Genomic DNA, 22,835 nt, shown 5'->3' with positions numbered 1-22,835 from the left:
TGCGAACGGCTGAAAGCAAGGGGAAACTACAGCCGTAATTTTTCCCAAGGGCATGCAGCTTTACTGTATGGTTAAATGATGATGGCGTCCTCTTGGGTAAAATATTCCGGCGGTAAAATAGTCCCCCATTCGGATCTCCAGGCGGGGACTACTCAAGAGGACGTCTTTACCAGGAGAAACAAAACTGGCGTTCTACGGATCGGAGTGTGGAATTTCAGATCCCTTAATCGGGCAGGTAGGTTAGAAAATTTAAAAAGGGAAATGGATAGGTGATAGTTAGATATAGTGGGAATTAGTGAAGTTCGGTGACAGGAGGAACAAGACTTCTGGTCAGGTGACTACAGGGTTATAAACACAAAATCAAATAGGGGTAATGCAGGAGTAGGTTTAATAATGAATAGGAAAATAGGAATGCGAGTAAGCTACTACAAACAGCGTAGTGAACGCATTATTGTGGCCAAGATAGATACGAAGCCCACGCCTACCTTAGTAGTACAAGTTTATATGCCAACTAGCTCTGCAGATGACGAAGAGATTGAAGAAATGTATGATGAAATAAAAGAAATTATTCAGATAGTGAAGGGAGACGAAAATTTAATAGTCATGGGTGACTGGAATTCGGTAGTAGGAAAAGGGAGAGAAGGAAACGTAGTAGGTGAATATGGATTGGGGCTCAGAAATGAAAGAGGAAGCCGCCTGGTAGAATTTTGCACAGAGCACAACTTAATCATAGCTAACACTTGGTTCAAGAATCATAAAAGAAGGTTGTGTACATGGAAGAAGCCTGGAGATACTGACAGGTTTCAGATAGATTATATAATGGTAAGACAGAGATTTAGGAACCAGGTTTTACATTGTAAGACATTTCCAGGGGCAGATGTGGACTCTGACCACAATCTATGGGTTATGAACTGGATAAACTGACTAAACCAGAGGTTGTACAGAGTTTCAGGGAGAGCATAAGGGAACAAGTGAAAAGAATGGGGGCAAGCAATACAGTAGAAGAAGAATGGGTAGCTTTGAGGGATGAAGTAGTGAAGGCAGCAGAGGATCAAGTGGGTATAAAGACGAGGGCTAGTAGAAATCCTTGGGTAACAGAAGAAATATTGAATTTAATTGATGAAAGAAGAAAATATAAAAATGCAGTAAATTAAGCAGGCAAAAAGGAATACAAACGTCTCAAAAATGAGATCGACAAGCATTGCAAAATGGCTAAGCAGGGATGGCTAGAGGATAAATGTAAGGATGTAGAGGCTTATCTCACTAGGGGTAAGATAGATACTGCCTACAGAAAAATTAACGAGAAAAGAGAACCATTTGGATGAATATCAAGAGCTCAGATGGAAACCCAGTTCTAAGCAAAGAAGGCAAAGCAGAAAGGTGGAAGGAGTATATAGAGGGTCTATACAAGGGCGATGTACTTGCGGACAATATTATGGAAATGGAAGAGGATGTAGATGAAGATGAAATGGGAGATATGATACTGCGTGAAGAGTTTGACAGAGCACTGAAAGACCTGAGTCAAAACAAGGCCCCGGGGGTAGGCAACATTACATTAGAACTACTGACAGCCTTGGGAGAGCCAGTCCTGACAAAACTCCACCATCTGGTGAGCAAGATGTATGAGGCAGGCGAAATACCCTCAGACTTCAAGAAGAATGTAATAATCCAATCCCAAAGAAATCAGGTGTTGGCAGATGTGAAAATTACCGAAGTATCAGTTTAATACGCCACGGCTGCAAAATACTAACGCGAATTATTTACAGACGAATGGAAAAACTAGTAGAAGCCAACCTCGGGGAAGATCAGTTTGGATTCCGTAGAAATATCGGAACATGTGAGGCAATACTGACCCTACGACTTATCTTTGAAGCTAGATTAAGGAGAGGCAAACCTACATTTCTAGCATTTGTAGACTTAGAGAAAGCTTTTGACAATGTTGACTGGAATACTCTCTTTCAAATTCTGAAAATGGCAGGGGTCAAATACAGGGAGCGAAAAGCTATTTACAATTTGTACAGAAACCAGATGGCAGTTATAAGAGTCGAGGGTCATGAAATGGAGGCAGTGGTTGGGAAGGGAGTGAGACAGGGTTGTAGCCTCTCCCCGATGTTATTCAATCTGTATATTGAGCAAGCAGTGAAGGAAACAAAAGAAAAATGTGGAGTAGGTTTTAAAATCCATGGAGAAGACATAAAAACTTTGAGTTATGACAATGACATTGTAATTCTGTCAGAGACAGCAAAGGACTTTGGAAGTGCAGTTGATCGGACTGGATAGTATCTTGAAAGGAGGATATAAGATGAACATCAACAAAAGCAAAACGAGGATAATGGAATGTAGTCGAATTAAGTCAGGTGATGCTGAGGGAATTAGATTACGAAATGTGTCACTTAAAGTAGTAAAGGAGTTTTGCTATTTGGGGAGCAAAATAACTGATGATGGTCGAAGTAGAGAGGATATAAAATGTAGACTGGCGATCGCAAGGAAAGCGCTTCTGAAGAAGAGAAATTTGTTAACATCGAGTATAGATTTGAGTGTGAGGAAGTCGTTTCTGAAAGCATTTGTATGGAGTGTAGCCATGTATGGAAGTGAAACATGGACGATAAATGGTTTGGAGAAGAAGAGAATAGAAGCTTTTGAAATGTGGTGCTACAGAAGAATGCTGAAGATTAGATGGGTAAATCATATAACTAATGATGAAGTATTGAATAGAATTGGGGAGAAGAGGAGTATGTGGCACAACTTGACAAAAAGAAGGGACCGGTTAGTAGGACATGTTCTGAGGCATCAAGGGATCACAAATTTAGCATTAGAGGGCAGCGTGGAGGGTAAAAATCATAGAAGGAGACCAAGAGATTCAGAAGGATGTGAGTTGTAGTAAGTACTGGGAGATGAAGAAGGTAGCACAGGATAGAGTAGCATGGAGCGCTGCATCAAACCAGTCTCAGGACTGAAGACGACAACAACAACAACAATGTGGCATACCTCTCTACTTCTGACAGGTGATACCTTATGTGACAGAACCACCCTTCAGTTACACCACTATGCAACTGTCTGCAAAGAAGATCTTACTCTATCTAATTACTATTTTGGGCCTAGTATTGAGACAGAAGTGAATTTAACGTAATGTATTCTCAACAACTCTAATTACCTCCAACATAATTTAGTTCAAAAAGGTTTATAGGGTCTAATTTATATTGAATGAAAAGGTGTCCAGTGTGATTACACAGATTTATTGTCGAATAACGCAAAGGTGACATTCTCTAACAAGGAAGTTTACAAAAAGTGGTGCTGTGCAGTTGAGAAATTCAGGTATGGTCGGACTCCCTAACATAACAATATCTGACTACAGTTCGCTGGACTGACAGAGACAGTAAAATTCAAACTACGCGTTAGAGTTGTGTCTACGTGGAGCTATGATTGCTGCTGTTTGCAGAGGTGAACGGCGTACTGAGTGAGGAATTCACCTCCATGTAAGTTTAAAAAATGACTCTGAGCACTATGGGACTTAACTTCTGAGGTCATCAGTACCCTAGAACTTAGAAATACTTAAACCTTACTAACCTAAGGACATTACACACATCCACGCCCGAGGCTGGATTCGAACCTGCGTCCGTAGCGGTGACGCGGTTCCAGACTGTAGCGCCTAGAGCTGCTCGGCCTCCCCGGCCGGCTGTAAGTTTAAAGTTACATGCCGTCGACTACGAGGTTATTAGAAACGAAGCGTAAGGATACACAGTAGTAGAATTGGTTTTATACACATATTGAAATGTTCATTGTCTTCAACGTCACGAGACATCCGTAAGCTATGGTATACGAGAACAAAGAATTGCGCTCCCATTTTTGTTTACAATATATGTTCTAAATATCATTTCTAGAAAACTAGCATGTTATTTTTTGTATTAAAAACAAATAAATATACATAACTTACAACCTATTTTACACCCTTGTGCTACTACAAAGCAAGTTCGTCATTTGTTCTGTTCTGATAAATCAAACAATGAATGTGTAGTATTGATTCATCCAGTATGAAAAAGCGTTCTGATAATTGTTGTGACTGTGGTAATTAACATTAGATCGTTCTTGTTGAAGTGTAAATAATTGTTGCCAGGTCCTCCGAATTGTCCGAAGATCTGAGCTTGGTCCTCTGCATTTTCTAAACTGCCAGCAATGAAGTGGCTGATCTATACGCCGGTGGCGGTCTCCTCACCCAACAGCAGCCTTAGTTCTCCATGAGCCTTCACCGCAAAATACTCCATGCAAAATTACATTACAGCCAACACCATGCCTAACTAGTGCCAGTCCTCTATGCTGTTCATTGAACTGGTCACTATGCCTCCTCAATGCAACGTTAGTGGCCTAACTGAATACAGTCCATAATTGTTATCAGTTAAATGAAAGAGAGAGACAAGCCCAAAGGACTAGCCACCTAGCGAGATTTCTACACTCCTAAACATCCCTAGGTCCACTGTTTCCGACGTATAGTGAAGTGGAAACTTGAAGGGACACATACAGCACAAAAGCGCACAGGCCGGCCTCGTCTGACAGAGACCGCCGACAGTTGAAGACGGTCGTAATGTCTAATAGGGAGACATCTATCCAGACCATCACACAGGAATTCCAAACTGCATCAGGATCCACTGCAAATACTATGACAGTTAAGCGGTAGGTGAGAAAACTTGGATTTCCTGGTCGAGTAGCTGCTCATAAGCCACACATCACGCCGGTAAATGCCAAACGACGCCTCGCTTGGTGCAAGGAGCGTAAACACTGGACGATTGAACAGTGGAATAAAGTTGTGTGGAGTGACGAATCACGGTACACAATATGGCGATCCGATGGCAGGGTGTGGGGGTATGGCGAATGCTCGGTGAACGTCATCTGCAAGCGTGTGTAGTGACAACAGTAAAATTCGGAGGCGGTGGTGTGGTGTAGTCGTGTTTTTCATGGAGGGGGCTTGCACCCCCTGTTGTTTTTCGTGGCACTATCGCAGCACAGGCCTACATTGATGTTTTAAACACCGTCTTGCTTCCCACTGTTAAAGAACAATTTGGGGATGGTGATTGCATCTTTCAACACGATCGAGCACCTGTTCATAATGCACGGCCTGTGGCGGAATGGATACACGGCAATAACATTCCTGTAATGGAATGGTCTGCACAGAGTCCTGACCTGAATCCTATAGAACACCTTTGGGGTGTTTTGAAACGTCGACTTCGTGCCAGGTCTCACCGACCGACATTGATACCTCTCCTCAACGCAGCACTCCGTGAAGAATGGGCTGCCATTCCCCAAGAAACCTTCCAGCACCTGACTGAACGTATGCATCCGAGAGTGGAAGCTGTCATCAAGGCTAGGGGTGGGCCAACACCATATTGAATTCCAGCATTACCAATGGAGGGCGCCGCGAACTTGAAAGTCATTTTCAGCCAGGTGTTTGGATACTTTTGATCACATACTGTATGTGCAATTAAATAGAAGAACTGCCAGGAATAACAAATAAAAACAACAACGTTATCATAATGGGAACCTTTGACATTTGTGGAGCAACCACCACAATTCGAAGTCGTCTGGCGGATCTGGATCGGAAACATGAATAGTAGAGATGAAAGGCTACAAGAATTCTGTGAACACTATGAAATGGTCGTAACGAACACACGTTTCAAAGTTCCTGACAATATAATGAATACGTGGAAAGCACCAGGTTATAGTGATAAATACCAAGTAGAGCATATTCCAGTCAAACAAAAATACAGAAACCAAATAAAACGTAGTTGACGAAACACTGATACTGACATCAAAATTGAACACATATATCTATACGTGAGTGTAATATTTCATTTAGAAACAGTGCGGTATACAGAAAGAGTAAAGAACGACGATACAGCTGAAAAATTTAAAAATAAGATGGAAAAGACATATACGGAACCTGTAAACTGGAAGAAAATCACATGTGTCACTGAAGGAGCGCTGATTCTCGCGATAAGAGGAAGGGCTGTATGTTACCAGCGGTTCCTCGTGAGGCAAAAATGAGTAACCATAAATAATTATTTTTAAAATACTTGTAGAGGATGTTAATGGCTAAAAGTTTTGCAATGTATTTCTTTCATTGTATTCTTCCTGCATAAAAATTTCGGAATGGGTTTCGACATGTCGGACTGGACTGTTCTCTTGTGAGACCTGCAGCGCTTCGGTGCTGCAAACATTAAAACTAAACAAAAAGTAAAATTCCAATTCAAATGCCCTCACCATACCAGTTAGGTGTTAATATAACAAACAGCAATATAACAAACATTTGAGAGAATATTATATTACTTTTACTCAACAATATAGGCTTCCTCTTCTTTCTCCCCACCATCCTTATAAATGTCATTAGTCATCAGATGTAGAAATTCCGCGCCAATACGAAAATCGCATTCCTTTTGGAATGTAAAAGTCGGTTATCGTTCAAGCACACTGTCTGTTTCTTACTTTGGTTTTCATTCCGTTTATTGCTTAAATATTCTTCCCACATTAGGGGACGAATGGGAGAACCACAACAGCGACATCGTGACTGATAACTTGGGGAACACAGATGTCCCACCTCCCCGTTTCAGCTTACGGACAGCACCCCAGAATTCAGCCGGATCCGTTCTCTTCGATCCTACCTATGTATCGGTATCTCTCAATAGCCTCCATTCAGCGTCAATTACTTGAATGACTCTTTTTATTGGAAACTGTGATGCGAGATTGGCAACAGTCGGAATTCTCTTGTCTCTAACGCAAATTGGGTCAAGGGCCTCCAAATCTTTCAGAACATATCGCTGAAAGGCAAACGTTTGAATATCTATTGAGCACTTTCAATAAAAAATCCTAAGCACTGAAGTTTAATGTTCTTCGATTGCTCACAAGTCAGGTCTGTATTTTCATCAATGTCCAAAGAAACCTTTGCTCCTAAATACAATTCATCAAGAGACTGAAAATCGGTGGGATTTCGATACTGAATTTCTTTCAAGCAGGTTGATTCTAGATAATTTTTCTTCATGTAACATTCTAACATCATTTCCAATGTTGCCTCGACGTCACGATACATGGTGTGGACTTAAAGAGAGACTGGTTGAATATTAAGATTAAATAGCAACACAAACAACAAAAACTTAAGAAAACGTCGTCTCGTAGTATTATCATGTGATTTCTGGAGAACTGTGTCGCTTGCCAGAAGTCAGTCGTTAGCCACAGCACAGTTTGAGTGAATCATATTGCCCAAGAAGTCTGGATACAACCATATCTAAAGAGAGCCAGCAAGTGTGGCTGGGATGAAGTAATTTGTACGGGTTCGCTTTTACAAAGTTCTGAAACTCAGTTTACCAATACGTTTAGGGCTACACTGGAAATGTTTATAGCTATCCATCGCTAGGTCTTCTATGCTTCTAGGAACGGTTAAGCAAGCATAGGAGGCGCATAGCACAAATGAACGGCAAATGTATTTTATCACGAACAAATCTGGAATATCTTGCTTAAATAAAGTGGATAAGGTACGTTGGGCCCCTAAGATAGCATTCGCTCCATTCGCTGCGAAACCAGTCATATTCCCTTTGTAAGGAATACTATTGTCACAGAGGAATTTGAAAATCTGCTGATATAATTCATCACTAGTAGCAGCAGTAAGTAGAATCAGTCCTAAAACGGTATTAGTTCTTTCGTTTCCTTCACGCAGAACAGGTACTGCCCAACACAGATGTTTTATGCACTCCTTATCTGTTGATTCATCAATAATGAGGCTAAATTTATTTGTCTTAAGCGTGTCCATTAGTTTCACGAAACCTGCCATGCCTGTAACACTATTTATGATTCCAGCTACTTTTCTTCCGCCACAATGAATATGTTTTGCTACTTACGAGTCACGACACACTGCCTGTATGAGTTTCAGTAAATGTTCAATAATCCGAAGCGGTAAATCATGCTCTGCAACAAAATTAGCAAGCCGAATTTCACTGGCCTAAACTCTGTCATATGATCTTGAGTTGCCGCAACTGATGACATATCGGTAAGTTTAGTTTGTCTTTGCTGGGCACCACAGTTACTTACGTGCTTCTTATCACTGGCGTGCTTTACCACACAACTTTTCTTAGATGTAATTTTTAGATCATAATCACATGCAGACCATTAGGCATTATAGGAACCTTTCTTGCTGCTTCTGAGTCAACCTCTAAACACTGTTTCTTTTTCCCACTGGGGATTATACACTGAATCGCCAAAGAAACTGGTATAGTCATGCGTATTCAAATACAGAGATATGTAAACAAGCAGAATACGGCGCTGCGGTCGCCAACGCTTATATAAGACAACAAGTATCTGGTGTAGTTGATGGATCGGTTACTGCAGCTAGAATGGCAGGTTATCAAAATTTAAGTGAGTCTGAACGTGGTGTTGGGGCCGGCGCACGAACGATGGGACACAGCATCTCCGAGGTAGCGGTTAAGTGGGGATTTTCCCGTACGACCATTTCACGAGTGTACCGTGACCATCAGGAATCCGGAAAAACATCAAATCTCTGACATCACTGTGGATGAGAAACGATCCTCCAAGAACGCGACCAACGAACACTGAACGGAATCGTTCAACGTGACGAAGTGCAGCCATTCCTCAAACCGCTGCCGATTTCAGTGCTTGGCCATCGACAAGTGTCACACCGTGCGAACCAGCCGGCCGATGTGGCCGAGCGGTTCTAGGCGCTACAGTCTGGAACCACGCGACCGCTACGGCCCCAGGTTTGAAACCTGCCTCGGGCATGGATGTGTGTGATGTCCTTAGGTTAGTTAGGTTTAAGTAGTTCTAAGTTCTAGGGGACTGGTGACCTCAGATGTTAACGGGGTCAGGGATTTTCTCTGCCTCATGATGACTGGGTGTTGTGTGATGTCCTTAGGTTAGTTAGGTTTAAGTAGTTCTAAGTTCTAGGGCACTGATGACCATAGATGTTAAGTCCCACAGTGCTCAGAGCCACCTCAGATGTTAAGTCCCATAGTGCTCAGAGCCATTTTTTTTGAATGTGCGAACCATTCAAAAAACATAATCGATGTGGGCTTTCGGAAGTGAAGGGCCAGTCGTGTACCCTTGATGACTGCTCGACACAAGGCTTTATTCCTCGCCTGCACTCGTCGACACCGACACTGGAGTGTTTACGACCAGAAACGTGTTGCCTGGTTGGACGAGTCTCGTGTCAATTTGCATCAAGCGGATGGACGTCTATGGGTATGGAGACAACCTCATGAAGCCATGGTTCCTCCATGTCAGCAGGGGACTGTTCAAGCTGGTGGAGGCTCTGTAATGGTGTGGGGCGTATGCAGTTGGAGTGATATGGGACCCCTGATACGTCTAGATACTACTCTGACAGGTGAGATGTACGTAAGCATCCTGTATGATCACCTGCATCCATTCATGTCCATTGCTTTGGGGGATTACAGCAGGACAATCCGCACCCCACACGTACAGAATTGCTACAGAGTTCTCAGTTTAAACACTGGCCACCAAACTCCCCAGACATGAACATTACTGAGCATATCTGGGATACCTTGCAACGTGCTGTTCGGAAGAGATCTCCACCCCCTCGTACTCTTATGGATTTATGGACAGCCCTGCAGGATTCATGGTGTCAATTCCCTCCAGCGCTACTTCAGACATTAGTCGAGTCCATGCCACGTCGTGTTGTGAAACTTCTGCGTACTCGCGGGGGAACAACATGATATTAGGCAGGCGTGGCAATTTCTTTGCCTCATCAGTGTATTTCGCAGCATATTTTACCTCTTTGGGCACTTTCACAGCAGATTCTGAATCAAACTTTGAACTCATATCTAAATAAGCACAGGACTTGCTACAGAGTTCTCAGTTTAAACACTGGCCACCAAACTCCCCAGACATGAACATTACTGAGCATATCTGGGATACCTTGCAACGTGCTGTTCGGAAGAGATCTCCACCCCCTCGTACTCTTATGGATTTATGGACAGCCCTGCAGGATTCATGGTGTCAATTCCCTCCAGCGCTACTTCAGACATTAGTCGAGTCCATGCCACGTCGTGTTGTGAAACTTCTGCGTACTCGCGGGGGAACAACATGATATTAGGCAGGCGTGGCAATTTCTTTGCCTCATCAGTGGATTTCGCAGCATATTTTACCTCTTTGGGCACTTTCACAGCAGATTCTGAATCAAACTTTGAACTCATATCTAAATAAGCACAGGACTTGCTACAGAGTTCTCAGTTTAAACACTGGCCACCAAACTCCCCAGACATGAACATTACTGAGCATATCTGGGATACCTTGCAACGTGCTGTTCGGAAGAGATCTCCACCCCCTCGTACTCTTATGGATTTATGGACAGCCCTGCAGGATTCATGGTGTCAATTCCCTCCAGCGCTACTTCAGACATTAGTCGAGTCCATGCCACGTCGTGTTGTGAAACTTCTGCGTACTCGCGGGGGAACAACATGATATTAGGCAGGCGTGGCAATTTCTTTGCCTCATCAGTGGATTTCGCAGCATATTTTACCTCTTTGGGCACTTTCACAGCAGATTCTGAATCAAACTTTGAACTCATATCTAAATAAGCACAGGACTCCATGACGTCGCACAAGCTGCTAGTGTCACCTGATAACAGCCACGAATGGCCCACCCCTTGCACGCGTTTTGTTGCCCGCATGCTCTTTGTTGAATCGGCAAAACCTTATACACACCACATGGGCTGCGTTTGTTTCTCACGGCTTTGTAGGGCCTTGTGTCCAAACAGTACTGTAGTAGTACAGCGATAGTAACTGTTAACGCGATGTTTCGTTGTCACCAAAGTGATAGGTATATCTCACATAGCAGCATAATACGCTATCGACGAAGCAATAACGTATAATTTCGGGAGATTTATACAAAATTTTGTACTTCCTGGAATAATTCAAAAAATTGGATGATTTTCCGATAATTCGGAGGACCTGGAAACAATTATTTACACTTCAACAAAAACGGTATATTGTTAATCACCACAGCCGCAACAATTATCAGAACTTTTTTTCGTACTGGATGAATCAATGCTACACATTCATTGTTTGATTTATCGGAATACAATAAATGACGAACTTGCTTTGCAGTTGGACAAGAGTTTAAAATAGGTTGTAAGTTATGTATATTTATTTGTGTTTAATATAAAATATAACATACCAATTTTCTAGAAATGATATTTAGAATACATATCGTAAACAAAAATAGGAGCGTAATTCTTTGATCTCGTATACCACAGCTTACGGGTGTTCAAATGGTTCAAATGGCTCTGAGCACTATGTGACTTAACTTCTGAGGTCATCAGTCCCCTAGAACTTAGAACCACTTAAACCTAACTAACCTAAGGACAACACACACATCCATGCCCAAGGCATGATATGAACCTACGAACCTGCGACCGTAGCGGTCGCACGGTTCCAGACTGTAGCGCCTAGAACCGCTCGGCCACCCCGCCCGGCAGCTTACGGATGTCTCATGACGGTAAAGAAAATTAACATTTCAATAGGTGTATAAAACGAATGCCACTACTGTGTATCCTTGCACTTCGTTTCTATTAACTTCGTAGTCGGCGGCATGTAACTAAATTTCCTCCTTTGTACCAGCCATAGTTTCTAGCTGTAGCCGGTCTTTGAAAAGGGGTAGGCGTGTCTCTTTAATACATCCGAACAACATTACAAAGTTACTGCTATCATAGAATGTTACCAGAGTGATGTAGTTCCTGATGTTCTTCGTCAGGACTACGTCAAAAGCGGTTGTGTCGTTGAGAGAAAAGTTTAGTCACGTAGTTTCTATAGAACGACATGCAGCGCAATGTAGAGCATTTTGTATTCTTCACTCTTCTTGATTTATAAGCACATGATGGTTCGCAATAAACATCGAGTTCTAGGTCGTCTTTCCTCTCATGGTTGAAGAGATCACTTTGAAGTTGTACGAGCACGAGGGTGACTGCAACTTAAGAACCTTACTATAAGTAACACATTTTCTTTATTTCTGCGAAACTACCTCGAGTTGTTACGGCTTCAACGTGTCCACTGCACTTAAAGAACTATCAGCTTCTCGCTGTTGTTGACAGTGATAATGTACCTAACTACAGGGTGTAGTAAACAAGTGGCAGCTTTTTTTCGAACTGCTTATTGTGCTGCTATGAGCTTACTGTGGTGCCATTAGTTTTTTTCTTCTTATCGTCATGATATCACCTTATGTAGAAAAGAGTCGACTGATTCTTCCTCCAAAAAAAAAAAAAAAAAAAAAAAAAAAAAGGTTCAAATGGTTCCCCTAGAACTACTTAAACCTAACTAACCTAAGGACATCACACACATCCATGCCCGAGGCAGGATTCGAACCTGCGACCGTAGCGGTCTCGCGGTTCCAGCCTGACGCGCCTAGAACCGCTCGGCCACACTGGCCGGCCGATTCTTCCTCCTGTTGTTCCTTATGAAGATATATTTCTATGTGTACAATACGTTACTGAATATGCTAGTAGGTTTGCACAACAAGAACGCTTGTTCCTTGTCTGATAAATTTGTCATAGTACACATTAGCATTTAGATTCTTTCCTTGACAAAGATCGGATTGTTTAAGATGGAGGATGATTTTGACCGAAAGGAAAAACTTTGTTTGCAAACCAAGCAAACTGTTTTGGCGCAACTGCTGTGTATCGAAATTTCCTCTTGCCGTTTGAATTCAGTCTGCTGATAGCCGAGTGGTACTCCGATGTTCTGCATGATATTTTGCATCGATCTTCAGATTTTTTCAGATGTTGGAAAAATAACTGTGCTTTTATAACGTTTGTACGATTACAACAGTAGACTTGTGTGTAAGTTACGACAGCTATGTGTCACTGATTTGGATGTTGCTATTAATGAGTATTAGGATTACAAGGTTTTGAATTTTTCCTTAAATTTTGAACACGTGTGTCTCTTTTTGATTTTTGATGTGTATATTGACGGGGAATTATTGTGCTTTGCACACAGTCAGCTATGGTTAATGTTTTACCCATAGACTAGTGAAGTAATTTAGGATAAGTTTGTCCTTAGTGTGTCCCTTAAAAATCAATTGTCTTAATGTTTGGTTCCTGACTATAGCGTAACATCTGCTCCAAGTTATTTCTTTTCTTCTCGGGTTTGGTACCTTATCTGTAGCAACCACTCACTGGAATCTTACACTGAGGCGATAAAGTCACGGGACAACGACATGCAAATATACAGATAGCTGTAGTATCGCGTACACCAGTTATAAAAGGGCAGTGCATTGGTGGAGCTGTCATTTGTAGTCGGATGAGTCATGTGAAAAGGTTTCTGACTTGATTATGGCCGCACAATGGGATTTAAAATAGTTTGAACGCGCAATGGTAGTTAGAGCTAGACGCATGGGACATTGCATTTCGGATGTCGTCAGGAAATTCAGTATTCTGATATCCACAGTGTCAAGAGTGTGCCGAGAATACCAAATTTCAGGCATTACCTCTCACTCCGGACAAAGCAGCGGCCGACGACCTTCACATTAACGACCGAAAGCAGCAACATTTGCGTAGAGTTGTCAGTGCTAGCAGACAAGGAACCTGTGGCGGAAGTGGTTATGGGCTACGGCAGCAGACGACCGACGCGAGTGCCTTTCCTAGCAGCACGGCATCACCTGCAGCACCTCACATGGACTCTTGACCATATCGGTTGGACCCTGGAGGACTTGAAAACGGTGGGCTGATCAGATGAGTCCCGATTTCAGTTGCTAAGAGGGGTTCCAGTGTAGCGCAGACTCCACAAAGCCGTGAACCGAAATTGTCAAAACCCACTGTGCATTCTGGCGGTGGCTCTATAATGGTGTGGGCTGTATTAACATGGAATGGACTGGGTTCTCTGTTCCAGTTGAATCGATCATTAGCTGAAAATGGTTATGATTGTCTATTTGGAGGCCATTTTCAGCCGTTGGTGGACTTCATGTCCCAAACAGCAATGGAATTCTTATGGATGACAATGCGCTGTGTCATCGGGCCACAACTGTTCGTGAATGGTTGCAAGAGCATTCTGAACATTTCCAGAGAATGATTTGGTCACCCAGATCGTCCGAGGTGAATCTCTTCGAACATGTGTGGGACACAATCGAGAGGTCAGTTCGTGCACAAAATCCTGCACCGGCAACGGTTTCCGCAGTTATGGGCGGCTATAGACGCAGGATGGATCAATATTTCTGCAGGGGACTTCAGACGACTTGTTGAATCCACGGCCCGTCGAGTTGCTGCACCACGCACGGTGAGAGGAGATCCGACACCATGTTAGGAGGCATCCCACGGCTTATGTTACCTCAATGTGCTTATACAGGATAGGTTAGTGTTAAATGGTCTGATACATTTCTTCCCTCCTCATATAACCGAAAAATCCATGTTGTAGTTTTATTATTTGCTTTAGGACTTATACACTACTGGCCATTAAAATTGCTACACCACGAAGATGACGTGCTACAGACCCGAAATTTAACCGACAGGAAGAACATGCTGTGATATGCAAATTATTAGCTTTTCAGAGCGTTCACACAATGTTGGCGCCGGTGGCGACACCTACAACGTGCTGACATGAGGAAAGTTTCCAACCGATTTCTCATACACAAACAGCAGTTGACCGGCGTTGCCTGGTGAAACGTTGTTGTGATGCCTTGTGTAAGGAGGAGAAATGCGTTCGCAAGACAACAAACATCTGCACGAACAGTTCGACGACGTTTGCAGCAGCAGGGACTATCAGCTCGGAGACCATGGCTGCGGTTACCCTTGGCGCTGCATAACAGACAGGAACGCCTGCGATGGTGTACTCAACGACGAACCTGGGTGCACGAATGGCAAAACGTCATTTTTTCGGATGAATCCAGGTTCTGTTTACAGGATCGTGATGGTCGCATCCGTGTTTGGTGACATCTTGATGAACGCACATTGGAAGAGTGTATTCGTCATCGCCATACTGGCTTATCACCCGGCGAGATGGTACGGGGTGCCATTGGTTGGACATCTCCGTCACCTCTTGTTCGCATTGAGGGCACTTTGAACAGTGAAGTTACAGTTCAGATGTGTTACGACCTGTGGCTCCACCCTTCATTCGATCCCTGCAAAACCCTACATTTCAGCAGGATAATGCACGACCGCATGCGGCAGGTCCTGTACGGGCCTTTCTGGATACAAAAAATGCTCGACTGCTGCCCTGGCTAGCACATTCTCCAGATCTCTCACCAATTCAAAACGTCTGGTCAATGGTGGATGAGCAACTGGCCCGTCACAATACGCCAGTCACTACTCTTGATGAACTGTGGTATCGTGTGGAAGCTGCATGGGCAGCTGTACCTGTACATGCCATCCAAGCTCTGTTTGACTCAATGCCCAGGCGTATCAAGGCCGTTATTACGGCCAGAGGTGGTTGTTCTGGGTACTGATTTCTCAAGATCTATGCACCCAAACTGCGTGAAAATGTAATCACATGTCAGTTCTAGTATAATATATTTGTGTATTGAATACCCGTTTATCATCTGCATTTCTTCTTGGTGTAGCAGTGGTCAGTAGTGTATTTCTGCTGTCATGTCAGTTGATTGCTGTATGCGCTAAATCGTTTCTGTGTTGTAACAGTGCATTCACTTTCATCTTAGCAAAAGTTTCAGAGCAAAAATACGATTATTAGTGCACTTGCTACTGTAACTGCGTAAGTAATCATCTGCATATGCATGTAGATGGATTAAATAATGTGCACAGATTTTCAGAGATATCACATTTTATTGTATTCAACAAGTGGATGAGAAGATCATATTGTAATGGTATCCTGTCAATTTGATGCCACAGGTATCCTAGTAATTCTTCTCGTTTGCTCTCTAAGTTAACTGCTTGGTAGTGAGTTCGTAATATGAGCACGTATTAAGACCAAGGTCAGTTTATAAATTGGCAGGGAAAAGCCACCAAGAACCAGTAAGAATAATACACGTCATATCTTAAAAAAATGCACTTATGGCGTTGTGGATGTCACTGATGTTGAACGTAAGGATGTATTTCGTTAGTGTTTATTGCAGATACCGGGACACGTTCACATATCATGGAGATTACAAGCCTAATGATTTTTCCTTAAATTTCGAAAAGGAAAAAGGAGAATGCTTAGTGGGTCGTTTATGACAGCAGTTGGTATTACTGCAGTAGTGAGACCACATATCATATAAAATAATTAAGAGTTTCACAAGCTGCGACAAGATCGCGAATTGAACAGTGACACGAAAACAGAATAAATTTCCTTTACTTCACATCTATGATCACAATTTTTGTCTGATGACATAAAAATTTGTGACCATAGACGTGAAGTAAAGGAAATTTATAATTAAAAGTTCTCATTTCCGGGCACGTAATCAGCGATCGATGAATTGTTTGCCCACTATTTAAAACTCAGAGCATTGGGTATGGCTATATGCTTAGAATAACTGCTTCGAAACGATTTTGCTCGAGGGGTTTTAATTCACAGACCAGCAAAACTCTGGTCATAGGATATGATGGACAGGAAGGATGTGAGGAGTGACAAGAAAGTGGTGGACAAGGCTATTAATTTGAGTGAATGCAGTGTTTGGTGGATAAAAATTGAATGTAATTGTCAGCTGTAAGAACTGAACAGCGTTGATTCATTGCTGCATTGGGAGAAGAGCGTACAGATAGCTTCTCTCTGTACAGAATCGAGGCTCGTCGGCTGGGCGGCGACTACGCAGTGGCGACCCTGGAGAAGTAGGGCGGCAGGCCGTAGAGCGGTGCCGAGTAGCTGTAGAGCCAGCGCGGGCCGCGGTAGACGGGGTGCTCGGGGTCCACCTCGTCGCGCCACTGGCCGACGGGCAGGTAGATGTCGCGCGAGTCCACCCACTGGCGGACCACCGGCGCCACCAGCAGGTCCTCGCCCAGCAGGTACTCTGCAAACAAAGGCCCGGCGGTGTGACGGCGCCAGCTCCCGCAGGGTTGCCAACACTTACAGTAGATATTACACAAGCGCGTCTCGCAGGCTCCAGTGCGACTACTGTACTAAGACATACAGAGAGCGCCATAAACGACTTTACGACTTTGGAATGATATCACGGATAACCCAAAAGGTTATGACCACTGCCTACGTGCCCTCAGCGCTAGGATTTCACCCGGAACATGTCCCGCCCATTCACCCCCCTCCATGCCCATCCACAGTGTAAGGCCCTCCCCTAAACAGCCGCCAGTTCCGCAAAATGGAAGAAGCTACATCAAAGTTGTTATCGTCACAGTCCAACACATATTAGACTGTGATGAAATTCAGTAATGATAAGAAATATTGCTTCTGTATAGTAATATAATATGAATGTACATTATTAAAGAAATAAAAATATTTATAGAGAATTGAGGGTACCGCCAGCAATAGAAAACAAAAAATAACGTAAGTTATTTAAGGGCAATAAGGACAAATTTTCATTAACTAATTCACTTAGTACAATACGTCTATTCGAGGGAAACAGCAGAGCAAACATACAATGCGAAAACAATGGTCTTGAGTTTGTAATGTCGGTAGTAAAGCCATGGATGCAGTCGAATAACTCTGTTGTCAACCATCAACGTTATATAGAAATGGCAAACTCGTTTTGTTTATGTAGGCCCTCATAGTAGCTCACGAAAATTAAAGAATATAATAATGCCATAAAGTAGAAATGCCCTTTTAAAACAGTAAGATATTTGCTTATATGACATATTTCGTTAGTATTTGCACGGGTAATGCGTGAATTTTAACTTGTAAATTCTTCCAATGCCATACCTGCGCGTTATAGACGAGGTTATAAAGAACTGTGGCTGTTTCTGTGTGATTAGTGTCCTATATGCTGTTGCAAACGTCTCAGGAAAATAATCTGTCGTTATTCTTTGTCCTGTCTGTTTTTAACCAAAAGATTTATTAATTTCGTAAATGTCATTCAAAACATTTTTTAAAAATAGTAATGATGATGTGTATGTTTGTCACAGAGCAGTTATGGAGGAAATAAATGCTGCAGTCTCCAGAATGAGATTTTCACTCTGCAGCGGAGTGTGCGCTGATATGAAACTTCCTGGCAGATTAAAACTGTGTGCCCGACCGAGACTCGAACCGCCAGTTTTAATCCGCCAGGAAGTTTCATATCAGCGCACACTCCGCTGCAGAGTGAAAATCTCATTCTGGAAAAATCCTCCAGGCTGTGGCTAAGCCATATCTCCGCAGTATCCTTTCATTCAGGAGTGCTAGTTCTGCAAGGTTCGCAGGAGAGCTTCTGTAAAGTTTGGAAGGTGGGAGACGAGATACTGACAGAAGTGAAACTGTGAGGACCGGGCGTGAGTCGTGCTTCGGTAGCTCAGATGGTAGAGCACTTGCCCGCGAAAGGCAAAGGTCCCGAGTTCGAGTCTTGGTCGGGCACACAGTTTTAGTCTGCCAGGAAGTTTCAAATGCTGCAGTGTTTCACAGCTGTAAAACGTCCTTCATGCTGTGCTAGTTCTTCTCCACCCCTAAATCTGTACAGCAAAACTATCCAGTGAATAACACGTAAGAACAGCTTGGATCGATCTAGCAAGAACAAAGTAATTTTGTTGCCGTTTGGAAGCATAGTGAACATTGGTGCTCCTTTCACATGTACTGTCTGAGTTTTGAGCCTTAAGTGTCAAGTATACTGTGGCTCCTCTTTCTCCAAGCAAATTACTCTTTGAGGGTAGGTTTTTCCTGTTTTAGCTGTGGGTGCTTTTTCGCACATAGAAGTATGTTTCTTCATAGGATATTCATCTGAATACTGAGTTCTCGTATTTAAAGAATTCAGTGCTAAATTGTTCTCTCTTATTTTTGCCGTGGAAGTACCTGGCACAGCTGAGGCCAATTGTGCGCGTTTTTGGAACGTGTCCTTTAACTATCTGGTAGAATTTAAGACCTAGAAAGAAATTAATTTAACATTCATTCCAAGTGCAGCCGAATGCGGTAAACCACGTGGGCCAACTGAAACGATGCCCAGGCGCCGAACAAAGACCGGCAAAGCCGGGGGTGAATGGACGGGACTTGTTCCGGAGGGGTGAGTAGGCGGGACTTGTTCTGGGTGAAATCCTAGCGCTAACGATTCCTGCAAACAAAGACCATGCGGTGTCACGGCGCCAGTTCCCACAGGGTTGCCAACACTTACACAAGCTCCAGTGGTTGCATTGCGATCGCGGTACTAAGACATACAGAGAGCGTCATAAAGGACTTCACAACTTTGGAACGATATCACTGATAACCCAAAACATTATGGCCACTGCCTACCGCGACGTTGGATGCCGCCTGGTGGCGCTGTGAGCACGTGGCGCGGAGCAGACGCGGATGGCGAGTCACCCTAGCGAAGATATGCTCTTCAAATGAAAAACTCCATTGAGATCAGAAACTTTGACAAAGGACAGATTAGTGTCTCGAAAACGGAGAAGCTGGTCCATTGTTCACGTGTTACTGTCGTGAGCATCTAAAGAAAGAGGTAGAAGGAATGTGAAACTTCCACCAGGCGCTAAATTGTTCGACGTCCACGACTCTTCACGGAACGTCGGGATTGGAGACTTGTCTGCTCGGTAATGTAAGATACACTACTGACCATTAAAATTGCTACACCACGAAGATGACGTGCTACAGACGCGAAATTTAACCGACAGGAAGAAGATGCTGTGATACGCAAATGATTAGCTTTCCAGAGCATTCACACAAGGTTGGCGCCGGTGGCGACACCTACAACGTGCTGACATGAGGAAAGTTTCCAACCGATTTCTCATACACAAACAGCAGTTGACAAGCGTTGTCTGGTGAAACGTTGTTGTGATGCCTCGTGTAAGGAGGAGAAATGCGTACCATCACTTTTCCGACTTTGATAAAGGTCGGATTGTAGCCTATCGCCACTGCGGCTTATCGTATCTCGACATTGCTGCTCGCGCTGGTCGAGATCCAATGACTGTTAGCCGAATATGGAATCGGTGGGTTCAGGAGGGTAATACGGAACTCAGTGCTGGATCCCAACGACCTCATACCACTAGCAATGGAGATGACAGGCATCTTATCTGCATGGCTATAACGGATCGTGCAGCCACGTCTCGATCCCTGAGTCAAGAGATGGGGACGTTTGCAAGACAACAACCATCTGCACGAACAGTTCGACGACGTTTGCAGCAGCAGGGACTATCAGCTCGGAGACCATGGCTGCTGTTACCCTCGACGCTGCATCACAGACAGGATTGCCTGCGATGGTGTATTCAAGACAAACCTGGGTGCACGAATGGCAAAACGTCATTTTTTCGGATGAATTCAGGTTCTGTTTACAGTATCATCATGGTCGCATCCGTGTTTGGCGACATCGTGGTGAACCCACATTGGAAGCGTGTATTCGTCATCGCCATACTGGCGTATCACCCGGCGTGATAGTATGGTGTGCCATTGGTTACACGTCTCGGTCACCTCTTGTTCGCATTGACGGCACTTTGAACAGTGGACGTTACATTTCAGATGTGTTACGACCTGTGGCTCTACCCTTCATTCGATCCCTGCGGAACTCTACATTTCAGCAGGATAATGCACGACCGCATGTTGCAGGTCCAGTATGGGCCTTTCGGGATACAGAAAATGTTCCACTGCTGCCCTGGCCAGCATATTCTCCAGATCTCTCACCAATGGTGGCCGAGCAGCTGGCTCGTCACAATACACCAGTCACTACTCTCGATGAACTGTGGTATCGTGTGGAAGCTGCATGGACAGCTGTACCTGTACACGCTATTCAAGCTCTGTTTGACTCAATGCCCAGGCGTGTCAAGGCCGCTATCGCGGCCAGAGGTGGTGGTTCTGGGTACTGATTTCTCTGGATCTATGCACCCAAATTACGTGAAAATGTAATCACATGTCAGTTCTAGTATAATACCCGTTTATCATCCGCATATCTTCTTGGTGTAGCAATTTTAATGGCCAGTAGAGTAGATGGTGATCTGTGGCATCTCTGCCGAAAGAGCACAATGCTGGTGCACGCACGAGTGTTTCGGAGCACACTGGTCGTCGTACATTGGTCAAGATGGAGCTCCGCAGCAGACCATGTCTACGTGTTTACGTGCTAGCCAGCTTCGTCGTCAATTACTATTGCAGTGGCCACGGGACAATCGGGATTCGACCGTCGATCAGTGGTGAAGTGCCGGCTCTTCGGGTGAATCACATTTTTGCTACACCAAGTCGCTGTCGTCTCCACAAACGCCGGCATCGAGAGGTGAATGGCGGCTCCAAGCGTGCAGCGCGCCACGGACGCAGGCTGGTGGGGCAGTGTTGTGCTGTGGGAAACGTCCTGCTGCGCTTGCATGCGACCTGCATTCCTCCATGCCTGATGTCTTCCCTGACGGTAACGTCGTCTGTCAGCAGTATAAGTCTCTGTGTCTCGGAGCCAGAGTCGTGCTACAGGGGTTTGAGGAACATTATAGTGAATCCACGTTGAAGTGTCGGTGGCCAAATTCTCCTGATGTGAGCCCTATGGAACCGGTCTGGGTCGCTATTGGGCGCCTTCACCGCGTACTCAAATCAACAACCCGTTATATTGGCGAATTACATGACCTGTGCATAGAAATCTAATGCCACATACCTCCACAAATCCACGATCATACTGTCGTATCCCTGATACGCAGAATGAGTGATGTATTTTGTTTCAGAGACAGACAAACAATCATGCAGGTGCTCATAATCTCTTTTGGCTCATCAGTACAGAAATTTATTGAGATAATTACAGAGTAGGTAGATGTGTCATTCTGTAGCAAATAATATCGAGTTCCACATGAAAGCGTCAAGGGTCATTCTGATTCTATGTGACTACCATTTGTGATGTGGAAAACATCCCACCGGTAATAAATTTCTTCCCACTCTCGTTGCAGCGTAGTTTCGATTTTTCTGGTCGGTTAAATTGTTTTATACGGGAGGAACATACACGCGCTCTTTAATGAAACCCTAGAGAAAGAAATCCAGTGGTGTCTGGGAAACGAGGTCGCCTTCACAGTCAATCTATTGACCGGGGAAACGTTTATCGAGGAAACCGAACTTCCGTGAGGAAATGAGGTGGTGCACCATATGGCTGGTAGTAAACCATCCCATCTTGGTCATCTTTATCGATCCGTGGAATTAAAAAGTTTTCACACATACCCAGACACACAATACCGGTGACAGTTTTCTGCATGAAGAAGGAAGGACCGTAAACTTTCAATTTACTAAGGGTAGAAAATGCATTAACTTCGAGGCTGTCAGGGTTGCATTTTGATTTTCGTTGTACAGTTGTTGCAGTGTTCGTTTCACGAAACCAAAACACACAGGCCACCTCTGCCTGCATTGCTTCATCGCTAAGTGAAGTCCTTGAATGCGTATTTTAAGTTTTGGAAACGGATGAAAGTCGGTTGGGGCGAAGTCAGGATGATCGATGACAGTGGACCCAAAGCGTCGGATTGTTGCAGATGACGCGGCGCTCATGTGTGGTCTCGCATTGTCGTTCTGAAGCAGAGAGTGCTTCATGTGTGGACGAACTCTTCGAATTGGAAACTCGATTAGTGCACGCTGTTCGTCAGCGCCGACATAGTTAGTTTCACACCACCACGTTACGTCCTACAATTCGAAGCGTTCTAGCAACGGAGGGCAGCAGATATGTACATATGAAGAATAAAGGCGTAGAACGTCAATAACATTTCTTTTATTTAAAAAAAAACCAAAAGTTTTCAAATAAAAAATTCGGAGGTATTTCTTTTCAGGACTGCCTCATAGAATGGTTTGAAAAAAACTTAATGGACATGATGGTGCTACAGTGCCGACACCCCA

General features: G+C 43.8%; 1 protein-coding gene across 1 annotated transcript in view; it reads right to left on the bottom strand.

Moving 5' to 3' along the window:
• Positions 1-16,603: 16,603 nt before the first annotated feature.
• The window catches only part of LOC124622335 (myogenesis-regulating glycosidase-like), a 40,577-nt gene continuing 34,345 nt past the window's right edge, over positions 16,604-22,835 (bottom strand). Inside the window, exon 6 of the mRNA XM_047148012.1 lies at positions 16,604-16,938. Within this exon, the coding sequence (XP_047003968.1) occupies positions 16,736-16,938 (203 nt within the window). The 3' untranslated portion in view covers positions 16,604-16,735. The remainder of the gene's footprint in view (positions 16,939-22,835) is intronic.

The sequence above is a fragment of the Schistocerca americana genome, chromosome 7 (assembly GCF_021461395.2).
Source record: "Schistocerca americana isolate TAMUIC-IGC-003095 chromosome 7, iqSchAmer2.1, whole genome shotgun sequence".
Lineage (NCBI taxonomy): Eukaryota > Metazoa > Arthropoda > Insecta > Orthoptera > Acrididae > Schistocerca > Schistocerca americana.
This window is presented reverse-complemented; position numbering and strand designations above follow the sequence as displayed.